This window comes from Ornithodoros turicata, chromosome 5, assembly GCF_037126465.1.
Source record: "Ornithodoros turicata isolate Travis chromosome 5, ASM3712646v1, whole genome shotgun sequence".
Classification (NCBI taxonomy): Eukaryota; Metazoa; Arthropoda; class Arachnida; order Ixodida; family Argasidae; genus Ornithodoros; species Ornithodoros turicata.
Genome location: NC_088205.1, coordinates 47,457,510 through 47,483,599, shown reverse-complemented (window position 1 = coordinate 47,483,599; position 26,090 = coordinate 47,457,510). Strand labels below are relative to the sequence as shown.

At 43.6% G+C, this 26,090-nt stretch overlaps 1 protein-coding gene across 2 annotated transcripts in view; it reads right to left on the bottom strand.

Annotated features, from left to right (window-relative positions):
• LOC135394429 (ABC transporter G family member 20-like) overlaps window positions 1–26,090 on the bottom strand; it is a 383,626-nt gene that overhangs the window by 12,937 nt on the left and 344,599 nt on the right. For both annotated transcript variants that reach the window (XM_064625169.1, XM_064625170.1), the window contains exons 13-14: window positions 5,850–5,920; window positions 5,703–5,791 (exon numbers count right to left, since the gene is read on the bottom strand). In XM_064625169.1, coding sequence (XP_064481239.1) covers window positions 5,703–5,791; window positions 5,850–5,920 — 160 coding nt within the window. The remainder of the gene's footprint in view (window positions 1–5,702; window positions 5,792–5,849; window positions 5,921–26,090) is intronic.

The window sequence follows — 26,090 nt, the reverse complement described above, 5'->3', positions numbered from 1 at the left end:
GTCAGGTATTTCTGCATTTTACTGTTGGGGGCCCCTTTTTTGTGCATTGTTGAGGCTGTCTTAGGAGGGCATTGTGGATACTGGGAAAATCCCTGGATTGAGTGATTCGGGTTGACCATCACCCACATAATGTCCCCCATGCTGTATCTTTGAACACTCTGTGCGGGTTGCTGTAAATGCTCCTTTGTCCCATGTAAAGAATGATCTTCCACAGTATGCATCTCGAATAGTTTCAGGATCTCTTGCACGTTTGTACCTGACTGTTCCTCCGCTCCCTTCTTACTAGTATCATCTACACACTTCACCACTAAATAAGTAACTGGACAATTTTCAGGATCTCCGTCACAACTCTTGGACGAATGCAAAACTGATTGGGCACCTTGCCTGCACTTAGGCTATGACAGCAGAGGTGCTACCACTAATGGAAGCCGCTACAAAACGCTCAAGCAGGGTCAGTCAGCTGTAGGCACAACTGCCACAGACGCAACTCCGGGTTCAGTGTCATCAATTCTAGCCTTACCAGGTACTCAAGTCTTTCCACTATACAATTAGGAATGATCCTATGATATTTATGTCATTTCAGACTACGTTGATGGCATTAACCAACAAATTTGAGGGCCTTTTGATGCTGATGCCCTTTCTGATGACATACCAAGTACGAGTACAAAGGTATATGCCCCTGAGCACCTGCATTGGGGTCATTGTATTTCACCAACATTGGACATTGACTAAAGTGACCATATTTTCAGGATCCTTGAAGTGACAACCACAGTGCATGTGTGTGTGTGCTGGGTAGAATACTTCCGTAGTTTTGACATCTGCCGATCAACAACAACAACTTTATTTTGACTTTGGAGAGTGGGAAGGTTCATCGCCAGAAGCGATACTCTACCCCATTGCTGGTGGGAATGTGGGGAATAAAACAACGAGCCCCTTCACAATAACGATCGAAGTCCGACGGTCCAATGTTCACATCCTGTTTGCAGAGACATTGTGTTTTTCCTATACAAATATCACAAGGGTGTACGACATATCCAGAAGATCGTTAATAACTACTGATGGTCTACCATCTCATGTTATTTTCTTTTTCTTTGCGCAGGATGCCAAACTGGATTGACATGTGCTGACATCACAAGGATGGAAGAAGAGCTTGTGCACCACAGTGCAGAAACTTGCCAGCTTAGAGACACAGTAAAGGCAACGAAATTCACAGAGGAAGCACTGCAAAGTGACGAAACAAAGTGTCCTTGTACACTGAACTACCGTCATTTCTGGCCCTCATGCAAGTGTCCAATATTTTGGAGCAGCATGTGCAGCAAACCTGTTCCAACACCTTAACAAGTTTTGAAGAAATGATGGTGTTCCTCATGCACCTAAGACTACGGATTTGTATGCAAGGGCTCTCTTTACATTCCACCATTCGCCAGGGGAAAGCGTCCATTGAGTGCCAATGAAGTTGGGCACACGAAACAGCTGGCAAGCGTCCGGATCAGAGTGATCAGACTGGTTAGGAACAAGTACATGATTTTGAAACGTTGTCGACCGGTTCAGCTGTTGAGGGCATCTAAGGATGGTAAATCACCAATCGACAAAATTGCTGTCGTGTGCTGTGCTCTGACGCATCTCTGTAACACAGTGGTGCCTAGAGATTAATCTGGACATTGTTGCTCGTACTCTCAAATCTTGCTAGCTGGACACACAGGCTGCAACGGTTTTGCTTGGAAATAATTATGCGGTGATGAATACAACAGGATCGTATTGAGTAAAGCTGTTGAATTCGACATGCCCACGTAAGTGGGAAACGCTGCGTCAGCCTTTTAGGCTTGAGGAGGAAGTGAATGTCCAAATTGCACAGTTACTTCCTTTTTTAGACGACATCACCAACGGCTGACCATGTCATCATTCGGTAGTGACGGTCACACAGAACATGTGAAAATAGGGTGGCTGGTCGTAAAATAGTTAGCTGCCAGCTAACATTCAGGTTTAACTCTAGAATGGTATGGATTGATAACCTTAGCCGGTTCCACATTGAAAACGTGGAATTCGCAATATAGAAAAGAGTGGAAAGTTGAAGTTGAAATTCTGGCGTCAGCACCTTTTTCCCGAGTGGTTCCAGTGAGTGCTATTCTTACTTTGACGTTAAACAGACTTGTCTTGTAACGATATGCTGTCTTGAATGAAAACAACTCTATGTGTGATGAAATGGTTTTTATGATTTGGCACCAATAAACTCTGCATTACCAACATTCGTACATCGTACATATTCGCCATTGACTTAATGCATGATCCATGATACACTCACAAACATCTGCTACAACATAAGGCTTTAATCTGCACGTGCGAGTCCTTTTAAAGTTTAATCTGCGAGTCCTCCTATTTTCTCTGTTGGGTGAACCACTTTTCCACCATTTCTGAGAACAGCATGTCTGAAGAACACTTCAGCCTTTCTTACGGCAGCTTCAAGAAGTTGATCATTCCTACAAACCGTTGCACAGAGATTTCATATTTTTCCAGAGCACAAAGTCTGCACACTCTACCTGATACACAAGCATTTGACATTGCACCTTATAATAGTAGGCATGAGTATCGCAGGCTATGAGCTCACCAATATTAAGTAATACACAGCTACTACGCTTATTGCGCAGCTGCTCAAGCTTCTCGTTTGCTATGTAAAATGGGCACTTTACTTGGACTACTCATCGTCCACAGCAAGAACGCTGTGGTATCATGTCAGGCGTAGGAGCTCTAAATGGTTTGGCAGATGGGAATCCATCTTTGCAACTGGGTGAGCATTGCCTTTCCTGACGTGTGCAGGGAGGCTCTTGTTCTCCGAGTCTGTGCAGGTTTCTTTTTTTTAAGGAGTCCAGCCTCCAGGTAGAAGCAAACTGCGGGCAGCCACATGTGGCACGGGCGCCATGCAGTCGCAGTGGGGCTGTCGCAATTTCTCAGTCTTTTTAAACAAAATCCAGACCTTGAGATGTAGTGCAGACAATGCTTCGGAATGGTTCACCTGCAAAAATATTGGAAATATGAAACATAAAACTTAAGAGGTCTTATAAAGTGTGCATGTTATCAGTGATTTACTATGGCCACATTTTACACCCCCCTTCCTCTCAACATCTTAATCTTGCTTTATTTATTTAATTTTTGCACGTACATCTAGTGTCATATGAATTTGTCTGCAACAGCACTGTGCGAAGCAATGTGTGCAAATAGAAAAAATAGGAATAAGAGAACTGTTTGAGTTTTGAACACCAAAATATCCAGTGTTTCAGTGAACATAATTTATATTTGAAAAGTATGTAATTCATCCGTAATTACTTCGAGTAGTCGTACCCACATGCAATATCGTATTATCGTAGTGTAATTATAACGTCGTCGTAAATTTTTGTAAGAGATAGCATCCTCATGTTGTGATAGCGCATTGTGACGCTAAGACATATCAAGGAGTCAAATTAAGGTTCTCACCTGTGAAAGCTTTAGCATGTGATCGTCTTGAATCTCTCTCAGTCCGGGTTTCTCGCTTGCAAAAAAAAATTGCATGCCTCCAGTGCCTTCTTTGCCTTGAATTGCTTGAAATTCATTCCGTCGCCATAACGCCCCCTTTTTATCCTTAATTCCTGGAACGTCACCAACAAGTGTTCTCGTTTCCTGTGTATAAGCCCTTGGGCTCGCGTTATGTTTCGCTTCTGATACCCCTGCTTTTGTATTTATGTTCTTTTGACTTTTATCTGTGTTTGCATCCTTTCCATCAACCTGTTACCCTCTCATGCCAGTACTCCCCCTTCAACTGTATATATGTGCCTGTACCATGTTTATATTTTTGTAACCTGAAGAAGTGCAGACTCGTGCACGAAAGTCTTGTTTACCATGTGTAAATAAATAAGTTGTTCCTACCGTTTAATATCACTCTTTGATTTACTCACCACCGGCAACTTGACATCGCCTATTTTTTCTGCCTTCGTATCTTCTTGAATTGCTTGTTAGAAATACAGCTATTTTTCATCACAAAGTATTCGTGGATATCATTATGGTCCACCTGAGGCCACACTGATAAATCGTGTGCACAGTCACTACGCTTTGGAGCGTACGGACTTGGTACGGATCAACGCCAAAGCATAACTCTATTTTCGCTCGATAACAGGACAGATCGTCACCGTCCAAGCTGTCTACATGTTTCTTGCTCGCACTTTCGTCACACATGAAGCCGTATATCCGTTGTGGAAGGAAGCTATCCAAAAGACAGTCCGGCAACGTCGTCAACACGGACAGATATTCCGATCCGGTGGTACCACAATATGGCGTCGGAGCAGACGACGCGCTTCCGTGACGTCACGTGAATAAACCCTATAGTGGGCTCCACATATCCTGAAAGCAAATTTCTTAACTAACGCATTAATCGACTAACTTTTTTTCTCTCATTACAACGCGCGCATTCTGCAAGGTGGTCCACCAACCACGATAGAAATTCACAGTAAAAAACGTAGGCCCGGGAGGGACATGCGGTCAAGGGATTTTTTCTGCCAATAACTTTTGTCACGTATTGGTATCACTTTTAGTTCGTTTCAATTGACGGAAAGTCAATTTCTTGAATTGAACTTCGAAATTTCCCAAGGCAATCTAACGTTTTATTTGCGGAAATGGGTTCCCCGTGGTCATTTTACTCAGTATAGCACATAATCCCACTCGTAATGCAATGACAATTGCCGAAATAAATTCGCCGAAAATCCGTGGAAATGAGCCCTTGGGTCCGCCTTTTTTTTGACGGCTCGTAGTTTGAGCGCAAAGCTGCGATGAAAGGAGGTTACATTGACACTCCACACGGGGGGGAAAAGAGTTGCAAGCCGTCGGGTGACCTCATTTTTTATAAGATAGCTCTGATTTGATGATAGCTTGTAACCCTTTCCCCCCTCGTGTGGCGTGTCAATGTAACATCCTTTCTTCACAGCTTTGCGCTCAAACTACGAGCCGTCAAAAAAGAGGCGGGGCCAAGGGCTCATTTCCACGGATGTTCGGCGAATTTATTTCGGCGATTGCCATTGCATTACGAGTGGGATTATGTGCTATACTGAGTAAAATGACCACGAGGAACCAATTTCCGCAAAGAAAACGTTAGGTTGCATTGGGAAATTTCGGAGTTCAATTCAAGAAATTAACTTTCCGTCAATTGAAATGAAATAAAAATGTTACCAATATGTGGCAAAAGTTATTGGCAGAAAAAAAAAATCCCTTGACCGCATGCCTCTCCGGGGCCTACGTTTCCTACTATGAATTTCTATCATGGTTGGTGGACAACCCTGTATACTATCTTTCAACCTTGAGCGGGGTTGTGCCTTTACGATTCTTCCGTGTTGCTGAAACACCCAAATCGTTACGTTCGCTAGCATCTTCGTCGATCACTTTGTAAGGCTAAAAAATAAAACATCTCACATAAAACATGCATGTACACCGTAACCAGTGGGTGGTAAACGAAGCCGGCATAGCTACGATATCTTGAGGTTGGCAATGCGTTATAACTTCATACCAGCAGTTGTCATGAAACAAGAACTACTTTGTACTTCCACATAGTGGACTATTTAGGCATTTGTGTCTTAATTGTGTGAGCGGGGAAACAAATACGCTAGGGTGGAATACGTTGTTCGTACAACGATGATTCCCGCTTTAGGACGATACGTAACATCATTCCGAAGTACTCTACGAACCTGACACCTGGCATCTTCCTTGGAGTCCTTCCCGTACTTCGTGTACAAGCACGATGGCGGTCAGTGAGAGGGACATCGCAAAGATGAGCCTATTATGTGATTCAGTGAAGAATTTCTCGGCATTCATCCAGGAAAGGGATTACTTACGCAATAATAACTCCTGGACCCATGAACTCTCTGAACGTTAAATCGAATCCATGATAGAATGGGTCTGTAAACTGAACAGCAGTAGGGAAATTAGGACATCGAGCAGAAACGTGGGAACACGACACTTGACAAACATCCAAATAGGTAGAGGTATCCAAGGAGGTAGATTGTACGACACTAACGAAGTAAATGACCACCATGCGGCCGAATAACGCGTAATACTGGGGTATTGGTATCTAAAGTCACGTAAAAGACGGGGGTTGGTAGGAGGTTAGGAAGAATAAGGGACACTTGTCGTTCGCTTTTCGTGATGGATATGTTTTGATTATTTAAAAAAAATACCGTGGCAATATGTGAGGCATTTAGACTACGGTCAGCTGACGAAATAAATCATACAGGAACTGCTCGGCGGATGCGTCGGGGCTGATAAGTAACTAGTTGTGAAATCATAAGCTCAAGTGAAACGCGTTCTCATCGGATAGAAATAGATCGTTTGAAAAATAAAAGAGCCACCTATCGTACATTTCGCGAAGCTCCTCTATCCGCCGCCATTACACGGACAAAACGGACGGACCGGCAAATTTGCACGAACGGTTACTTTAACGTAACGAAATGCCTTCGCATTGTTGCGTAAATGGATGTAAGCAGAGAGGTTACCGAGATACAGACAGAATAAGGTAGGTCCCAGAATCTGACAACAGTTTTGCGGAAAAATGCGACTTCGCTTTTTGCTCTCTGCGGGTGTTATACTACCGGTTCCCGAAAGATGAGAACCGGAGGAGTGTCTGGATGAATGCAGTCACATCGGATAAAGAAGACGCGTCATTTGATGTTAAGAAATCTACGTTTGTGTGCTCTAAACATTTTTTTACCATGCGACTTCTTTTCAAATGTCGCAAACGGATTCCTTCGTCTGAAAGAAAGTGCCGTGCCTTCTGTATTCAACTATACAGCGCATGCCATCCCTATTCCACCGGCAGTGGCAACAATACAGGACAGCAACGGCGATTGCAGCAGTGCTTCAAATGTTGACGATGGTGATATACAGGTGTACAGTGCCACAAACAGTCCCGGACGGGAAGCACTTTTCGAAGAACCGGAACAGATGGAATCCGAAGAATCTAGAAATGAGAGCTGCAACAAAGGTAGCATTGTGGACTCGTTAACGAGAGAGCTCGCGGACAAAGACGCCGAAATTCAAAATTTACGACGTGAGTTGTTTCTGGCGAAGGAACACGCTCGGCGGACACGTGAGGAGAAGCAGAAGCTCGAGTTAGAACTCATGAAGCTGGAGAAAGAACACGATGGCTGTCCCAAAAGATACGACGAAGATTCGCTCTGCACCTCAGATGAAATGACTCAGTTTTACACTGGACTGCCAAGCTTAGATATATTTGATGCACTGCATGAGTTTCTCGACCCAGGAGAAAATGGCTGCTCAGCTTGAGGCAGAAAAAGCAAGAGCAAACACCACCACACGTAGCATATGGTAAGATGAGAACTTTGAGAGCTAGGGAGAACTAAGGAGTGAGCTATTTCTTGTTCTGGTTAGGCTACGCCTGGGGTTGTTCGAGCAGGATCTTGCAGAGCGCTTTCTCGCATCTGCACAGCTTGGCTAAACTTCATGTATGCGAAGCTAGGAAAGTTGCCACTCTGGCAGTCTCGCTCTGTGGTGGACCAAACGCTGCCCAAGGTCTTTCTGGAGGAGTATCCAACCACAGGGGTCATTCTCGACGCGACCGTCATTCGGAGTGAAGTAGCAAGTTCATTAGGTCTCCAGTCGAGCACCAATTCAACGTATAAAAGTGCGAACACTTTCAAAGATGTGTTGAACCTGTGTTGAACCAAATGTGGACTGTTGCTGTTATTTTGACTAACTTTCAGGGTCCTTTGCTCAGTGAAGATAGCAACTAAGCTTATTAGGCAAGAGCCACAAAATAGTGTACATTGAGACCACACAATATCATTTCTTTCGCTCGTGATCATAGTTTTGTTGTGACTTAAAGCCACGAATCATTATTATTGAATGGCCTTTTTGAAATCAAGACGACGACCATTTCTTTCGCTCATGATCATAGTTGTGTTGTGACGTAAAGCCACGAATCATTCTTATTGAATGGCCTTTTTGAAATCAAGACGACGACCATTTCTTTCGCTCATGATCATAGTTGTGTTGTGACGTAAAGCCACGAATCATTCTTATTGAATGGCCTTTTTGAAATCAAGACGACGACCATTTCTTTCTCTCATGATCATAGTTGTGTTACGTAAAGCCACGAATTATTATTATTGAGTGGCCTTTTTGAAGTCAAGACGACGACCATTTCTTTCGCTCATGATCATAGTTGTGTTGTGACGTAAAGCCACGAATCATTCTTATTGAATGGCCTTTTTGAAATCAAGACGACGACCATTTCTTTCTCTCATGGTCATAGTTGTGTTGTGACGTAAAGCCACGAATTATTATTATTGAGTGGGCTTTTTTAAATCAAGACGACGACCATTTCTTTCGCTCATGATCATAGTTGTGTTGTGACGTAAAGCCACGAATTATTATTATTGAGTGGCCTTTTTGAAATCAAGACGACGACCATTTCTTTCTCTCATGATCATAGTTGTGTTGTGACATAAAGCCACGAATTATTATTATTGAGTGGCCTTTTTGAAATCAAGACGACGACCATTTCTTTCGCTCATGATCATAGTTGTCTTGCGACGTAAAGCCACGAATTATTATTATTGAATGGCCTTTTTGAAATCAAGACGACGACAATTTCTTTCGCTCATGATCATAGTTGTGTTGTGACGTAAAGCCACGAATCATTCTTATTGAATGGCCTTTTTGAAATCAAGACGACGACCATTTCTTTCTCTCATGATCATAGTTGCGTTGTGACGTAAAGCCACGAATTATTATTATTGAGTGGGCTTTTTGAAATGAAGACGACGACCATTTCTTTCGCTCATGATCATAGTTGTCTTGCGACGTAAAGCCACGAATTATTATTATTGAATGGCCTTTTTGAAACCAAGACGACGACCATTTCTTTCGCTCATGATCATAGTTGTGTTGTGACGTAAAGCCACGAATTATTATTATTGAGTGGCCTTTTTGAAATCAAGACGACGACCATTTCTTTCTCTCATGATCATAGTTGTGTTGTGACGTAAAGCCACGAATCATTCTTATTGAATGGCCTTTTTGAAATCAAGACGACGACCATTTCTTTCTCTCATGATCATAGTTGTGTTGTGACATAAAGCCACGAATCATTCTTATTGAATGGCCTTTTTGAAATCAAGACGACGACCATTTCTTTCTCTCATGGTCATAGTTGTGTTGTGACGTAAAGCCACGAATTATTATTATTGAGTGGCCTTTTTGAAATCAAGACGACGACCATTTCTTTCGCTCACGATCATAGTTGTGTTGTGACGTAAAGCCACGAATTATTATTATTGGGTGGCCTTTTTGAGATCAAGACGACGACCATTTCTTTCTCTCATGATCATAGTTGTGTTGTGACGTAAAGCCACGAATTATTATTATTGAGTGGGCTTTTTGAAATGAAGACGACGACCATTTCTTTCGCTCATGATCATAGGTGTCTTGCGACGTAAAGCCACGAATTATTATTATTGAATGGCCTTTTTGAAGTCAAGACGACGACCATTTCTTTCGCTCATGATCATAGTTGTGTTGTGAAGTAAAGCCACGAATCATTCTTATTGAATGGCCTTTTTGAAATCAAGACGACGACCATTTCTTTCTCTCATGATCATAGTTGTGTTACGTAAAGCCACGAATTATTATTATTGAGTGGGCTTTTTGAAATGAAGACGACGACCATTTCTTTCGCTCATGATCATAGTTGTCTTGCGACGTAAAGCCACGAATCATTATTATTGAATGGTCTTTTTGAAATGAAGGCGACGACCATTTCTTTCGCTCATGATCATATTTGTCTTGCGACGTAAAGCCACGAATCATTATTATTGAATGGTCTTTTTGAAATGAAGACGACGAGCATTTCTTTCGCTCATGATCATAGTTGTCTTGCGACGTAAAGCCACGAATCATTATTATTGAATGGCCTTTTTGAAATCAAGACGACGACCATTTCTTTCTCTCATGATCATAGTTGTCTTGCGACATAAAGCCACGAATCATTATTATTGAGTGGGCTTTCTGAAATGAACACGACGACCATTTCTTTCGCTCATGATCACAGTTGTCTTGCGACGTAAAGCCACGAATCATTATTATTGAATGGCCTTTTTGAAATGAAGACGACGACAATTTCTTTCTCTCATGATCATAGTTGTCTTGCGACGTAAAGCCATGAATCATTATTATTGAGTGCGCTTTTTGAAATGAAGACGACGACCATTTCTTTCTCTCATGATCATAGTTATCTTGCGACGTAAAGCCACGAATCATTATTATTGAGTGGGCTTTTTGAAATGAAGACGACGACCATTTCTTTCGCTCATTATCATAGTTGTCTAGCGACGTAAAGCCACGAATCATTATTATTGAGTGGGCTTTTTGAAATGAAGACGACGACCATTTCTTTCGCTCATGATCATAGTTGTCTTGCGACGTAAAGCCACGAATCATTATTATTGAGTGGTCTTTTTGAAATGAAGACGACGACCATTTCTTTCGCTCATGATCATAGTTGTCTTGCGACATAAAGCCACGAATCATTATTATTGAGTGGGCTTTTTGAAATGAAGATGACGACCATTTCTTTCGCTCATGATCATAGTTGTCTTGCGACGTAAAGCTACGAATCATTATTATTGAATGGTCTTTTTGAAATGAAGACGACGACCATTTCTTTCGCTCATGATCATAGTTGTCTTGCGACGTAAAGCCACGAATCATTATTATTGAATGGTCTTTTTGAAATGAAGACGACGAGCATTTCTTTCGCTCATGATCATAGTTGTCTTGCGACGTAAAGCCACGAATCATTATTATTGAATGGTCTTTTTGAAATGAAGGCGACGACCATTTCTTTCGCTCATGATCATATTTGTCTTGCGACGTAAAGCCACGAATCATTATTATTGAATGGTCTTTTTGAAATGAAGACGACGAGCATTTCTTTCGCTCATGATCATAGTTGTCTTGCGACGTAAAGCCACGAATCGTTATTATTGAATGGTCTTTTTGAAATGAAGACGACGACCATTTCTTTCGCTCATGATCATAGTTGTCTTGCGACGTAAAGCCACGAATCATTATTATTGAATGGTCTTTTTGAAATGAAGACGACGACCATTTCTTTCGCTCATGATCATAGTTGTCTTGCGACGTAAAACCACGAATCATTATTATTGAATGGTCTTTTTGAAATGAAGACGACGACCATTTCTTTCGCTCATGATCATAGTTGTCTTGCGACGTAAAGCCACGAATCATTATTATTGAATGGCCTTTTTGAAATCAAGACGACGACCATTTCTTTCGCTCATGATCATAGTTGTCTTGCGACGTAAAGCCACGAATCATTATTATTGAATGGTCTTTTTGAAATGAAGGCGACGACCATTTCTTTCGCTCATGATCATAGTTGTCTTGCGACGTAAAGCCACGAATCATTATTATTGAATGGTCTTTTTGAAATGAAGACGACGACCATTTCTTTCGCTCATGATCATAGTTGTCTTGCGACGTAAAGCCACGAATCATTATTATTGAGTGGTCTTTTTGAAATGAAGACGACGACCATTTCTTTCGCTCATGATCATAGTTGTCTTGCGACGTAAAGCCACGAATCATTATTATTGAGTGGGCTTTTTGAAATGAAGACGACGACCATTTCTTTCGCTCATGATCATAGTTGTGTTGCGACGTAAAGCCACCAATTTTTATGTACTTATGCTATACAGGATCTGGACATGACTAACAGTGCATTACATTTTCATCAACGTATTTCTGTGATAAATAAACTGAGATATTTGCATTTTACACACTTTTATGTTGACCTGAATGAGTGATACTCTACCCCACTGCTCGTGGTAACGTGGTGAAAATACTAGAAGGAGAATTGTAGGTTATATGGTTACAATGTACAGCCCCAACACCATCTGCATAGAGGAAACACATTGTGCATCTCGTTCTAAAGTAGCCATGTATAAAACTTGCATGAAAAGAAATACAAAAAGTCAGGCAGAAATAAAGGTACTTTACTGACGCAACATTGCACATATGTGTATTTTATAGGATATTGCTTCATTCCAGCAATGCAGCCAACTAGATTGGAGCAAAGGCCTCGGGTTGGGAGCTGACTATATTCCAAACAGATACTCTTCTTCTAATGGGTGATGTTCCTATCACTGACATTGTATTTAAAGGGTTGGGAGACTCCGTGTTAACACTTCCTTAGCACATAATCTTCCAATACTTCAAAATACAGTGACAATGATGAGGGCAGTTCACAGCTGAAGAACAGCATCTCTTCAAAATATCGAAGGCCCCTGACCTGATGTTTTCCTTTTTTGAGCTGCATGCAAATCTGAAGTGTATTTATGACATAACACCATGGTAATATATCACAGACAACATGAACATGTGTCCCATACTGTAAAAGATATCACAAGATGTTGTGCTCCAATGACACACTGATGACACACGATTAACAAGAAAGTAGGAAATCCCTTAATAAATAATCACCCAGCTCCATTATGCTGTTTTTTTTTTCATTAGACAGCAGCTGTCACAGCTGGAAATATTGCAAGAGGTATTCTAAATATCAAATTAACTGTTACGTCTCTGAAAACATCATCAAAGACAAGGAGATGAACTGATCCATGCAACAAACATTTAAAATATCACCAAAGAAACTGACAGAAGAAGAAGAACCTTTAAAATTACACAGAGGACACACTAAATAAATAAATAATAAACAACTAAAAGTACTACAAAAAATATCAAAGTGCAAACATTTTAGCTGTAACCATCTATCAAAAATTGCACGAAATGTATAGATTTTGTTGTTGTAAGACCTATCACTGGCAAACCTCCTCCAGCATATACAATATATTCAGTACGTAGAACAAAATACAAACATTAAACAGACTGTGTGGGCTGTTCTTTTCTTTGTGCTTGTGATGCCAAGTGAGGAAGCATAACATTGAAGTAGAAGGTCCCTAGGAATTCCTTAACAACTTTCTAGCGTCCCAAATCAAAGTAGATTCTCTCGACCGCTACCCACCTTTCTGAACAAACAACAAAGTCTCCCCACTCACAACCAGTCAAACCCATTTGTCCCAGTATTTGGAAATAGTACTCGTGATCCCTCTTTAGCTTTGGGTGCCCATGCTCATCGAAGCACAAGTATGGTATGTTGTCCTTGGCCAAAGAGGGCTCACTGTCTCGAAGTCAATAGGGGCACTTGATTTCAGGCACACCATGTGGTGTGTGCTCAGTTGGGTCGTACACAAATCTGTCTGGTGAGGCTCCGAGCCAAGGACAGCCTGGGTCAACAATGATGCCTGCTGGAGACAGCACTATATCATGCCCAACCCGTCTCATGAGATCCGCATAAGACTGTGCTGCAATGTCCTCATTTTTCCTTCCATAACCCACGGCCCGCACCTTGCACAGATCGCGTTGCGCAGTTAAGTTAGTCAGGCCCTTCTCTGTCCACTCGCTACGGTGTAAAACCTGGCCAAATTTTGATGCACTAAGGCGCCACCGTCTTGCAGAATGCCAGGCGTGACTGTTAGCCTGCTGACTTGTGTTTCTTTCGAGACATGTAGCCTCTTGCTTTGTGAGAATGATGTCCTTGAAAGAGGGAAAAGAAGAAGAAAAGCAGAAGCTTTAGATAACCAGCAAAGAAGCAAAAAGATGAAGGAATGAACTGAAGGAACGAACTGTATCATGCAGACCACATTTCTGTGTAAACATATCTCACAGTTTGGAATATATATGAATTTCAAATAACTCAGGAGAAAGATGCTGTGGTGGTGCAACTGGTAGCGTTGCTGGCATCAACAACTTTTTCCAGAGTTATCTGAATTTTACTGTATCTTGGGCATAGTGGCTGATACATTTCATTAATACAGTACAAAGAGCCCATAAGCAAAAACATTGAGCCATTTCATGACCTTCAGTATATCTGCCTGGTACTTGTCCAGAAGTGCTCGCACTCTGTATGGGGTAACAGTGTCCGCAAACAATGTGACCTCTGTTGGCACGGCACTTCCACCTGTTGCTGCTCTAATGTTCTGTGACCGCCACACTTCTCGACGTGCTGGCTTGTCGGACTGCTGGTACACCACTGGCGAACCCAGCGGAGCTGGACCAAACGTTGTTTCTGTCAACGGAGCCTTTGCTCCTTCTTGAAGTATGAAACCAAAATGATGTCCTTTACTCGCCAGTCGTTCGGCAAAGCCTTTCAAGGCATTCAAGACAGTCTCCCCACTCTCGTCCTCAGCTCGTGGGTCAAATAGCCGAACAGATGTTGGTGTTGGCTTCCCTCCTTCTCGAGGCTTTCTCCAGTCCACCTCTTGCACACTCAGCGGTCTCATTGCAGCTTTCCTTGGACGACGCCAACACTGTGGAAGGTCTGTGAAGGAAATTTCAGGGGGAGCCTCGTCAAAACCATTGATTCGTAGCAAGGACACTACACGGAGTAGGGCCATGGCATGGCTGCAAGTTCCAGCAACACCAGCAGGGCACTGGCACCACGACTCTGCTACAGTTTTGGTTCTTGTCTGCAACACTAGATATGCTGCATACGGCCGCCCACTCTTGTTCTGGCTCCTGTAGCACATGCCGCGCACGTATACCTTGCCAGACCTACGAAACGAATATTTAGTGACACAGACATTACAACAGAAGCACATTACAAGCAAATTTCACTCTGTGTCAGTTACAGGAAAAAGTACTAACTACACATACTTGACACACGCACACACACATTACACACACAAAAAGAAAATATATCAGATATGAGTTTCTGAAACGTTTCCTGATCCAGTATTTATAGACCACGCTGCGCGGGAAAGCGGGTTGGCGGCCTTGACTAATTCCGGGAACCTGACCTTATTTCCCTCGACGAAGGTAGCATACCTTGAGCTTGAGGGAACGAGATAACACACGAAGAAGTAGACAAGACGAGGCGTCGGGGCTCGCGCGTCGGGAAAATGTCCGTCTGATGTTGGAAGGAAGGCCCAATATCGCGATCCGCGTCACAAGAACGTTCAAATGAATGCATGCGTGAAAATGATTACTTGTGTTGTGTTAGTGACGTTGGCATACGTGTGCTCAACTTAAGATACATTTTCATGCACAACCTAGTCCTCGTCTAACGTACCAACGTCTTCGACGGTGTACGTTTCCCTTCGAAGGCGTGAAAACATACTGTCGAAGCTGTTGTATGTTACCCAACTGCGCTCTCACGAGTGCAAAAGGTTTCGCGCTAGAAATCAACGCCGTGGTTCTATCGAACCACGTACGCGACATATTCCTCATGTCTACATGCATGAAGTATGGGTATATTAACTTCGCTACACAACACTCCAATCATCATCGTTAAAGTGCGGTCGTCGTCGTCGTCTTCTGTACAGGTGCAAGGCCCACATACTACAAGGAAATACGTGTTCTTACCTCACATCCGTCGCATTTGTCATGACAGTGCTGGTGTCCACGTATGACTCCACAGCGAAGTTGTATGATTTCTTCAGCTGCCGCGACGAATTCGATTTGTCAGCATAATAGTCTTTGATCGTCGTTTCAGTTATCAAAGGAACTGATGAGAAATCCTTCGTCCAATTCTCATCACCGCCAGGAATGCCCATTTGCGGCCACGACATGTTTCGCCGATGCGATACCAAGCGAAAGTAAAACCCACAGCATACGGAATGAACGGCGCGGACGGGCCAGACTCGGCTTACGATGGCTCGATTCGGCTCGACTATGGAACTCAAGGGGTTGTCCGCATAATGGCGCAGCGTAATGGCGATGGGTTGCTCTATTGGTTTCAACTCAGATTGTTGAGCCTACCAGCTCCTCACTATTACTTTTCACCTTGTCAGTCCTTAATCAGAGAGAGAGAGAGATTATGGGTTTAATGGCACAAATGCAGCAAAGGCCATAGAGCGCCAAAACTATGGTGAGTGTGTGGTGGTGTCAGATGATGATGGGAGAGATGATGCGAGGTGATGTGCCTTTTCCAGCATCTAGCAATCGTAACGCATCCAGCCGCAACGAGGGTACGGAAATCTGGGAAGACTACCTACACTCACGAGACGAGACACACGGAAAGTTAAGATGGTGCGACGACGCGCACATAAATGGGGTATGCCACAATATCCAGCGCTCAAATCCCATATCTCAAAATCTACACTACCAAAATCCCAAACTGCAAAGTCAAAGCTTATATCTGTACGGTGTGAGAACCACCGTGTTTCAAAGTAGGGTATCACTGATATTTGTCTCTATCAGAGACGGGCATTTTAGTGGAAGGGACGACATCGCAAAGATGGGGTGACTCCGAAACTTCTCTGAAATTTTTATCACGAATGCTAAGGTGCGCACCAATGTTACCATAATAACGAAGCAGATGTCAGGAAATCTCCTGAAATATACGGTAATAGAAAACGTCGGACGTTCAGTGTATTCAGCAACTGATGTTTGTATAAAGGGACGATCGCCTTCACATTCATCGGTTCCAAAGCTGTGGCAGCACTCCATTCATTTCTGATCATTGGCAATGATACCGAAAATCCCACGCGAATCACTGGCGTGGAAATTCGGAATAGTGAGTCGGTTTATATCGTCGGTTAGTTATTCAGAAGTGAAATAATTGCTTCGTGACTATAGCTTTGTCACTACCAAAATAAAAGCATTTGTGTGCTATGAACGTGCCAGGGCTTTGGTGTTTTTGTAAAATATCATGCTGGCCGTTTTAGTTGCACAACTAAAGGGTCCTACAAAAGTGGACATGCTTGCTTCCGTCAACTTAGCGCTCCATTAAGAGGTCATGCAGCATTTGCAGCTGCGAACGATGAAGATCATGGTGCAGGATCTACTATTTTGAAGGAGCTTCGCATCAATCTTGTGCAAAATGTTTGATCGAATATACAGGGTGTCCAAGCTAAAGTGCACAGGGGTCTAAAAAAACAAAAAGAAAAAAAAAACACGGTGCGTCCAAGGCGATTGACAACTGCAGAATATTGTGAGGAGTAACGTGTTCTCCTTGCGTGTATTTTTCATGGTGGCTGATTAGCAAGTTTTTAATTATTCGACATTATTTAATTGGTAGTAAAAGCTGTTTCCTACAGTGTACGCCTTGTGTGAAATTAATATTTTTTATTTATTTATTTTAATTTTTTTCTGGTACGAAAGAACGCGCGCCTAATTGTACCACGTGACAGGAAGCGAGCGCACCTATACGTGTGCCTCGATTTCCGCACTTTTGAGGCACCGATTAGACGCGTCGGGTCACAATAGCGAGTTTTAGTGCATCAGAACAATTCTACGAAAACGATACGATAAAAGAAGTTATCAAATCCAAGCTTAGCAATGTGGTGTCACTCACTCCAAACAAAGAGGGTTATCATGTTTTCGGAACTGTTATCGTGAACACCTTCCGATGTACGAAAACCCCCTTTTGAGACTCCCAACTCCCTAACTCCCAAACCCTCGGGTAGGTTGGAGTCTACCAGGCTGTACCACGTGATCGAATGAGTAGCTCAGTCCTGAGTAGCTTTTGGAACGATGCAGTGGGCCGAGACGCCCCCTTACCAGCGCGATTACGACTGGCAAACGAGTGTTAAGAAGCGAAGAACGACTAAAAGGGTAAAATAATCACATTTTGCTGGCATACTGCGTTGTCGGGAATAAAAATAACCGATTACATGAAAATGAATTGTTTGGAATTGTTCCTACAGTTTGCAGTCGACATGGCAGTGACAATGGATGACAAAGCGACTCTTCGTACATTTCGGCTTCGGTCACTCCGGTTTTGCCACTTCCACTGAGATGACGGTCAGGATGAAGCACTTCCCATGCTAAGTTGCAGTCCGAACGAGAAAGAAATGTGCGTTTAATCTCATCACGGAGTTGATTGCGTGTCGCCATGTCCCCCCCCCCCCCCCCCTCTGTTTCTCACCGGGTTTTGCACAAGCTAGCAGGGGTGCTAGACTCGTCAAAGCAGAACTAAGTTTAAAAGATGACGTCGCGCGGGGAGGAGTTTTGAACTTCCGAAGTTCAAGAAAAATGTTTTCCTTTCCCGGCAACTGAAGTTGGATCTACGTCATGGCCCACGTCAGTGCCGATCAAAATCGGTCTCTGAGCGACCCGCCCACTGGCACGAGCGTGACAGAATGAAGAACGAGCAAGCGCACCGCTTCTGTGCGCTCCAGTGAAGAATGAAATGCAGAGCAATACATCCTTGAGGGACTTAAGGCCAAATTATACATTGTCAAATATATTTGGGCTGCGCGAATATTAGAATATTTCGGATCTCGAGGCGCGTAACTGTGTTCCGAATCGAATGCGGAATTATATGTTCAATTTTGAATCGAATCAATATTTCTTCCAAACTGAATACATACAGAAACAGCACGACTCGACGACTGATCCCTTAGCATCATAAAGCACCCACGCGGCTTGGTAATGGTAAAAAGGAAACGGAGGAGTGTTGTACGATTCACGGAAATTGCGGGCCGGGCAGTCCTCCGTCAAGTTATGCAAACGCAAAAAGAAAAACAAAAAGTCGAAAAGACGAAGCGCCCGGTGACACGGCTTTTCTTGTAACCTCCTCACTATTGCTTCAGACAGCTGCATCGGTTCAAGCTTGCTCCTGCTATCAGCAGAAGCATGGAAGAGGGAACTGAAGGGGAGACTCATCGTTTCTTTCCACAGTATTCTACATTACATGACGGAGTAATTAACGCGGTCGAGATTTTGCGCAAAGAAAATTTTTCCCAGCTATTTTTATTGTAGTAGGGTGATGTGTTTTGTGTTGAAATTGGTTGAGAAAACGAAATGCCCTTTCTGTTTCGGACAAGAAAAAACACAAAGAAAGACAACAACAAACAAATGAAAAAAAAGTTGCGCTGACTTGGCAGATTTCAGAGTTCTATTCAGAATATTTCTCGCGACTGAAAATCGATCAAGTGCGCGCAAGTCACACCAAAAGTTTGTCGATGACAAGCGCCAGTGACACCCCGAAGTAGAATTTTAAGCCTCTATTTTGTGACACATTACATGACACACCCGCTGTATCGGCATGTGTGCTATACGTGTATTCGAGATCAGTGAACAAACAACGCTTCGGCTAAAAAACTATGTACTTCGTATTTCCTTTTTCTATGTATCTGCTCGCTTCTTTTTCAAAATGACCCTGTGTAAATTTGAGCACATGTAAACAGACTATTGCCCACTCTGCGACGACACAACCACTTCATGGTAAAAGGGACGGAAAAGTCGCATGTCCGAGAAACCCTGGGTCCGCGCACTTGCAAGCGCTGATTTCGAGGTGCTGCTCCGCTGCATAGAAGAGCACAGACGCTTTCCAACGCCCAGCATATGCAGTGTTCATGTCTCTGTTGTGTGCATTTTATATTTAGGATGCATCTCTCAATCAGAAGGAAAGTTGTTGTCCTCCTCTGCGTCTCAATGGAAAATCGCACTTTTGTACAACACGGAAACCACGTGAAAACAACAGGACATCACGGAACCTGCAGCCATGGGAGGTACAGTGTCATATGTGGAGAACACAACAATCTTGCGCGCAACTATATCATTATTCGTGACGAGAAGCGCATCTGGCGTGAACCCTACACTCTCAGAACAGAACTTCACCGCATAGCACGTTGTCCGCAAACCATTGACACGAATGATAGGATTACCGCTTCTGATGCGAAGAGCGAGGGGGGCGTATAGCAATTTGGATATATGATAATTGCTATAAAAATGCCAATGTCCACCTCTCTCTTCAAATCAGAAGCGATAAGCATATCATTCGTGGCTGTAGTTGGCGCACAACATGCTATGCGGTGAAGTTCGCTTCTGAGAGTGTACGCTCTGTGCAGATGGTCACACAGCGAACGAACAGCGTTCTTCGACAGTCGGTAACAGCGGCAAAAATTTTCGTTTGGTACTTCAAACGTATCTTCATACTCATGATAAATGCGGAGTCAGAGGCGCAGTAGTAAAGGCACGGCAATAAAAGCGAGGAAGAACCACTTCAGGAAACAGGAAGTTCCACTTTTCTCAGTGGAAAAAAAAAGTTACGCGACGTCATTTTGACGTCACGGAACTTCTTCCAAAAGCTGCATTTTCTCTTTCCTTGAACTTTGGTTTAATTGACAGCACAGGCCATCACGGGGACCAGAGATACGGTGTAACGGCTGTCTTTCCCCATATCTCCCGAATTGTTTACATTGTCGAAATCTGACAAGACACTTTCCCCCCGGGCAACCAAAACGACATTTTGACGTTATGAAAATGCAACTTGTCCCATTATTTCGAATTTCAATCATTTCTTCAGTTTCTTTGTAATGTTCTTACCGAAAGGAGTGGACACATGTGGAAATCTATCGCGAATACTTGATACTACCAATGACAATCTTCTCGTCCCGGCTCCAGTTCTGGAATGGCGTGACCAGGGGGAGGCACTAATACTGATATTTTGTGTTATGATACAAATACAATACTGCTTGTCAGAAATCTGCATTACGCTACAGAATTATAATGCTCATTTATATAACATGAACAATAGTTGTGCTTTGATGGGTGCTGAAAGTTTCTCTTGGAATTAACAAAATTGCCTGATACTCAATGCCAGGGATCATAGAGCAAAAAAATAAAAAACAATTTGAAACCATTCCACAGTAGGTGTCCTCTTGAAGCCGTGCCGACGCCTTTCAAGAGCAAGAAAATTATCCGTAATGTGCATTAGTGTGATTGTAGGCATCTGATAAAGTATTACAGCTTCCAGATTTTACGTATATCTGCACAACATTCATACATACACAACATACACAATGCAAGTATTAAATATGTTATAATATGTAATACTTGCATTGTGTATGTTAGAGATACAAACAGATTAACGAAATGAATTGTTGTCATTCGTAATACAAGGCCTTCCAAGTATTACAGTAATAATTATTATAATACAAATAATTACTATTACTGCCCACCCGGGGGCGATCACATGAAGCAAGATGCGCTACTGCAAGCTCATAACATCCGTAATGGTCCCTAAATTGGAATCGTGACTCGTGAGCATCGTTTGCCATTGGCCTGATGGTAAACCTACTTCATGTTGTGGAGCATCTTGGTTGGGGACTGAACACCACCGTGACCGAAGCAGCGAAAACATCATCGACATGCAAGGAGGAGAACTCTGAATACCGTAAGTTAAGTTCTTCGAAAAATACAAAATACAATGTCCACGAGGACAGCGAATATGCGCAATTCGCGCACTTCCGCGAAAAAAAAAAAAAAAGAAGTGTGCCACAACGTACAAAGCATGCATTTACACTCAGCACGGGACTAACTAGACCATTCATTCGAAGCACGGCCAAATATGTTTTTTTTTTCGTTCTCCAGATCAATAACTGTATCAAGACAAAAAAAAATAATTTGCATAAAAATCTGTGCTCTACGATTACTGCCAAACCAAAAAGAACGGGTCACGCGCCATAAAATATTATTCCGGATAAAAAATTGCTTCATCCGCGCGAACGACCTGAAGCGAAAGTTGTGATTTTGCCAATCCATTTCAGCAGCTCGAAGATCTGGGGTCGGATTCACAAACGCCATCGTAAGTAACGATAAGATGCGCCTAAGACGTCTCAGCCTGCGACGGGCGTACGACGGCGGCGTAAGCGGTCGTATTCACAAGGCTATCGTTGTGGAGAGGGTACCCCTTTTTCCTAGGAACAGAGAGTTGCTCATTTCCTGTCATGTGCAGCTCGGAGAGGAAGAGGCAACACGTGCGAGACTACGTTTTCACTATGGTAACTATCACGAAAATCTGCAACCGTACCAATAAGAGTCGTCCCGTTAGAAGAAGTCGTCCGTCCCCAATTGTGTTGTTACTACACGTGCTCTCGATCTTTCGGTAGCCATAATGTATGGCATGCAATCACAGGCGAGACGCGTTCGACGACCCAGCAGGGATATTCCCAGTATGTTCGCCTCGGCGAGGGGCGACGCACCCATATTTGCAGCTTTTCTGGCTGTTTTGGCCTTTCTTGCAGACAATTTGGAGGGGTGTTACAAGATTTGGGGGGGGGTGCCTTAGGGGGGCGTAGTGGATGATTGGAAAATCCCTGCTACCCGATTTTACGAAGCGCAAAACTGAAGCATTTGTTGAAGATTATCAAGCAAAAAGTGCGCCATTGATGCTACGGGGGATCGTCCCCAAGGGATTTGTGGCAAAGTGCGATGCGTGGGCGCGTATTACGGAGTGTTTGTTTGCCGTCTCAAAATCCACCGCTGCCAAACACGCCATCTTTCCTCGGGAGCTCTCGCAGGATTCCGCCGTGAGTTGCGAGGATTTTGCGACGCGCCCTTCGTGAATCTAGACTTCGTCGTAACTTCCTCGTAGGACCGAGTTACGACAGACTCGTCATACGAGCTGTTTGTGCTTTGTGCTGTTTGTGCGACCCCTGATGCTTATTTCAACAGTTATACATATTTTTTTCTTCACTTCTGCACAAGTTCCCAGACGTGTTATTGGTGTTGGTATCATGCTCGCGCGGCGAAAAGAAAATCATCGCCTTCAGATATGTCCGCCTCTCCCTGCCCAAATACATTCCTCGTCACGTGGCTCATGCACCACTCTGTAAAGTTGGCTTCCTTGCGTAGTCTTGTGCCGTGAGGCCAAGCCGGCTTTCAGAGGGTGTGTCCCAGTATCCAGCTCATGGCCGAGATCCAGTTTTACGGCGAGTGCATTGCATATCACCTGCTCTCGGATGAGCGCAAATCAAGTACGCAAATCATGTACGATTATAACGCCGCAAGGACTGCCCTTCGTCTGCTGCAATGCTATCGCATTTCGTACGCGCTTTGCAGTGCGCCAAAGAATACAGCGAATTCTTTTGAGACTGTGTTAAATATTGTTACTACTGCAACTTGTGTCAACTACTGTATAAGTGGTTAAATTCGCGAGCTCAATAGTTCGCTAATTCGTGAGGAGCCAGGATCAGGCTAATCTTCTGGAAGCTTAAATTCACTGTACCACGGTGTGTCAAAGCTGCCTCAAGCATCGTAGGGGCCCTCCACCTTGAACATACAGGAATAAATTAACCAAAGGTATGAATAAATAATTCGGTGCTCTACGTCGCGAGACAACTGGGCGATTCCACGCTAAAACGTCAAAAGACCCTGCTCGAACCCCCGCATTTTTTTCTGGAAAAATGCTGAGGTGTTTCTGGTTACGTGTAATGTCTGACTACGGAGTATTTCTGTGCTGCTGCCATGCGTCCCACCGCAAGGCACGCTCGAAAAGCGCGCGCTTCGCCAAAACCACTATACGTGAGGAAGACAATAGGTGATTTCAGATATTGCCCTTGTGCTCCGCACGGGGGCCCTCCGTTGCCCAAGTCACGCGCATCGCGCAATGCGTCGTGGGAAATGGTTTACATTCGTGCTTGCCTTGCCTGCCTATTGCTCGAAGTATTACTCGAAGGAAGGAGGGAAAACCGAAACCGTTTGCGCTCTTCTTCTTCTGTCTGACTCATGAAAACTAAATCCCAAGGTGCAGTGGGGCATTCGCAACATGGCGCTCTCTGGCGCGCCATCCATGCAATTTCTGAAATCGTCTATTGGGGCACACTGAAAGCGCGTGAAATGTTGCCATTTTTTAATGAGGTAGAGGAATGTCTTCTCTATGTTTGTGGAAAGTCACGAGCCTTTTACTACAATTTGTGTGCTTCCACGGAGGCGACGAAAAGTGCAATCTTCTTGCAAATTAAAGAGTTTTTTTGAACTAACAAGTTATCACTTAAATTTCGCTGATAATGTTTCGTTATGTAGAGGTTATTAGTCGCTTCAGACAGCTTCAGACGCTTCAGACGGCAGACATGGACAGTGCAATCTCAATTTGTTTTTTTGGTAAGAAATGCCTAAGTTGACACTATTTGCGAAAATGGGCATAACGAGACCAGAATACGGTATTTTTATATTTATTTAGGATACTGTTGATCCACAGGTGGACCGTAACAGGTGGCTGGACTGGAAAACAGGTTCTAAAGTTGCAAAAAAATTATATATATCAACTTGGTTCACAATGGTGGCCGGAAGGCTGTTCCGTTCACGTATTGTTTTTGGATAAAACGAGTTGTCATCCGTTCGAGTTACGATGCCCTTTAAATGTGATTATGCTTGTGCCTAGAAATGTGACAATCCGGGATCAAACGCGAAGAAAGCGGGGTTCTTGTGATCAATTGATGTGATCATCTGCCGCTCACGTCCGCCGGTCTTGCCGCCCTGCAGAGCGCGTTTTGTTTTCTCTTGCGCGCCCGCCGCCTTATGGGCACACTCTCTTTTATTCATTTATTTATTTGTTATTTTTTACTGCCCGTATCATTTTTGTCGAATCAACGGGTGCTCGAACTGCTTGAAAACTGCCGCCTAACAAAGACACAGTACAGCGAGCGTGGGACTTCCTGTTCGTGGCAAATATGTTTTTGTGCAACGAGGGAGCTCTGCCCAGGCGTCGACCTAAGACGGAATTATTATTTTATGGTCACCTTTCCGGTGACGGCACGGCACCCATGCACGGCACCCATGGTGAGGGTACTGGTTTGTTATTAAGAGACACAGTCAGTCACATGTTGGGTGCGAAACGTTCAAGAAGTCGTTGTACGCAGCATGTCCGAATGAGAGGCATCGGGAAGCTCCGCCAACCCCTGCAGTTCAGTGAGGTAAATATAATTCCGTGCCCTCAATTAATGAAAAGTATCAGCTGCCAATGAAACTGAAGCGCTTTATTTGTTTCTTTGTTCGGACGTAGTCCTATACCAGAACCAGTCGGAATGCTTGCGTCCCGTCTCTTGCTCATTTGGATTATGTGGGCTAACGAGTGTATCAGTCAATTGTGCTCCCACCATTACTATCTGTATATAGAAGTATTTCTCCCTGGTGGCTTCCAAACTGTGTACCAACCCCTTCGGAGATCACAAAACAAAGTTGAAGAGGGACAAAACGTGTGACACTGCGCATGGCTGAGGCGCGCCCTGCTTTGATACCGGGAGACCAGATATGCTCAGGCTGCTGCATCCATTGTACTACAGTACTACAGTACACTGACTGTACGGTGTACGAGGACGATGAGGGCACAGAAGGATTCTTCACCGGAGGCAGGGTAACCTAAGCAAGAGCTATTAAGCCCACCATTCCATGACCTGCAGTCAACCAACACATTGCTAACAATGGCTGGCTAAACACCAGTTAGCTGAAAGAGAGCAATGAAGGACGGCCACAGATACATCGCAAGGAACCCGTTGCATAGAGAAATATGGTACGGATTGTAAAAAAAATAGCAAAGAAATAAATGAATAAAGTATGTGAATGAATAAAGGGCGGGCGCGGAAGATAAATCAATACGCGCCCGTACGGCGACAAGACCAGTGGACGCTGTACTGGAGTGATCGGCAGGCCGTCTTCCGGGAAAACAAATATTTTCTAAACTTTATCAAAAAACACCCTCGCGATTTTTTTATATGTTTTAGGAGAGGGGTTGTGCTATAATATGATATCCATTTCTACTATCCTGGCCCTGCCTCTTCATACTGTATTCTGGGCTCATTTATGCGCATTTTCGCAAAAAGCGTCATCTGTGGCAATTTTAAAACTAAAAACAAAACAAAAACAAAAACTAATCCCGATTAAAGTTCTAAACTTTTCCATGCTGAAGCGACCAATAACTTTTATACAACAGAAAATTATCAGCGAAAATGAAGTGATAAATTGTTACTTGCAATTCCTGAGTTTGCAAGAAGATGGCACTTTTCGTCGCCTCCGTGGAAGCGTACAAATTGCAGTAAAACGCCCGTGACTTTGCACAAGCATAGGGAGGACATTCCTCTACGCGATTAAAAAACGGCAACATTTCACGCGCTTTCAGTATGCCCCAGTTGTGTTCTACCCAAAACGCACTGTCCCACACAATCTGGATGGGTCCGCGATCCTTGTCGACGCAATCCCGCTGGGCACGCTGCGTTCACTTCACGTTCAGGGTGAAAGGAAGTCACTGCGCC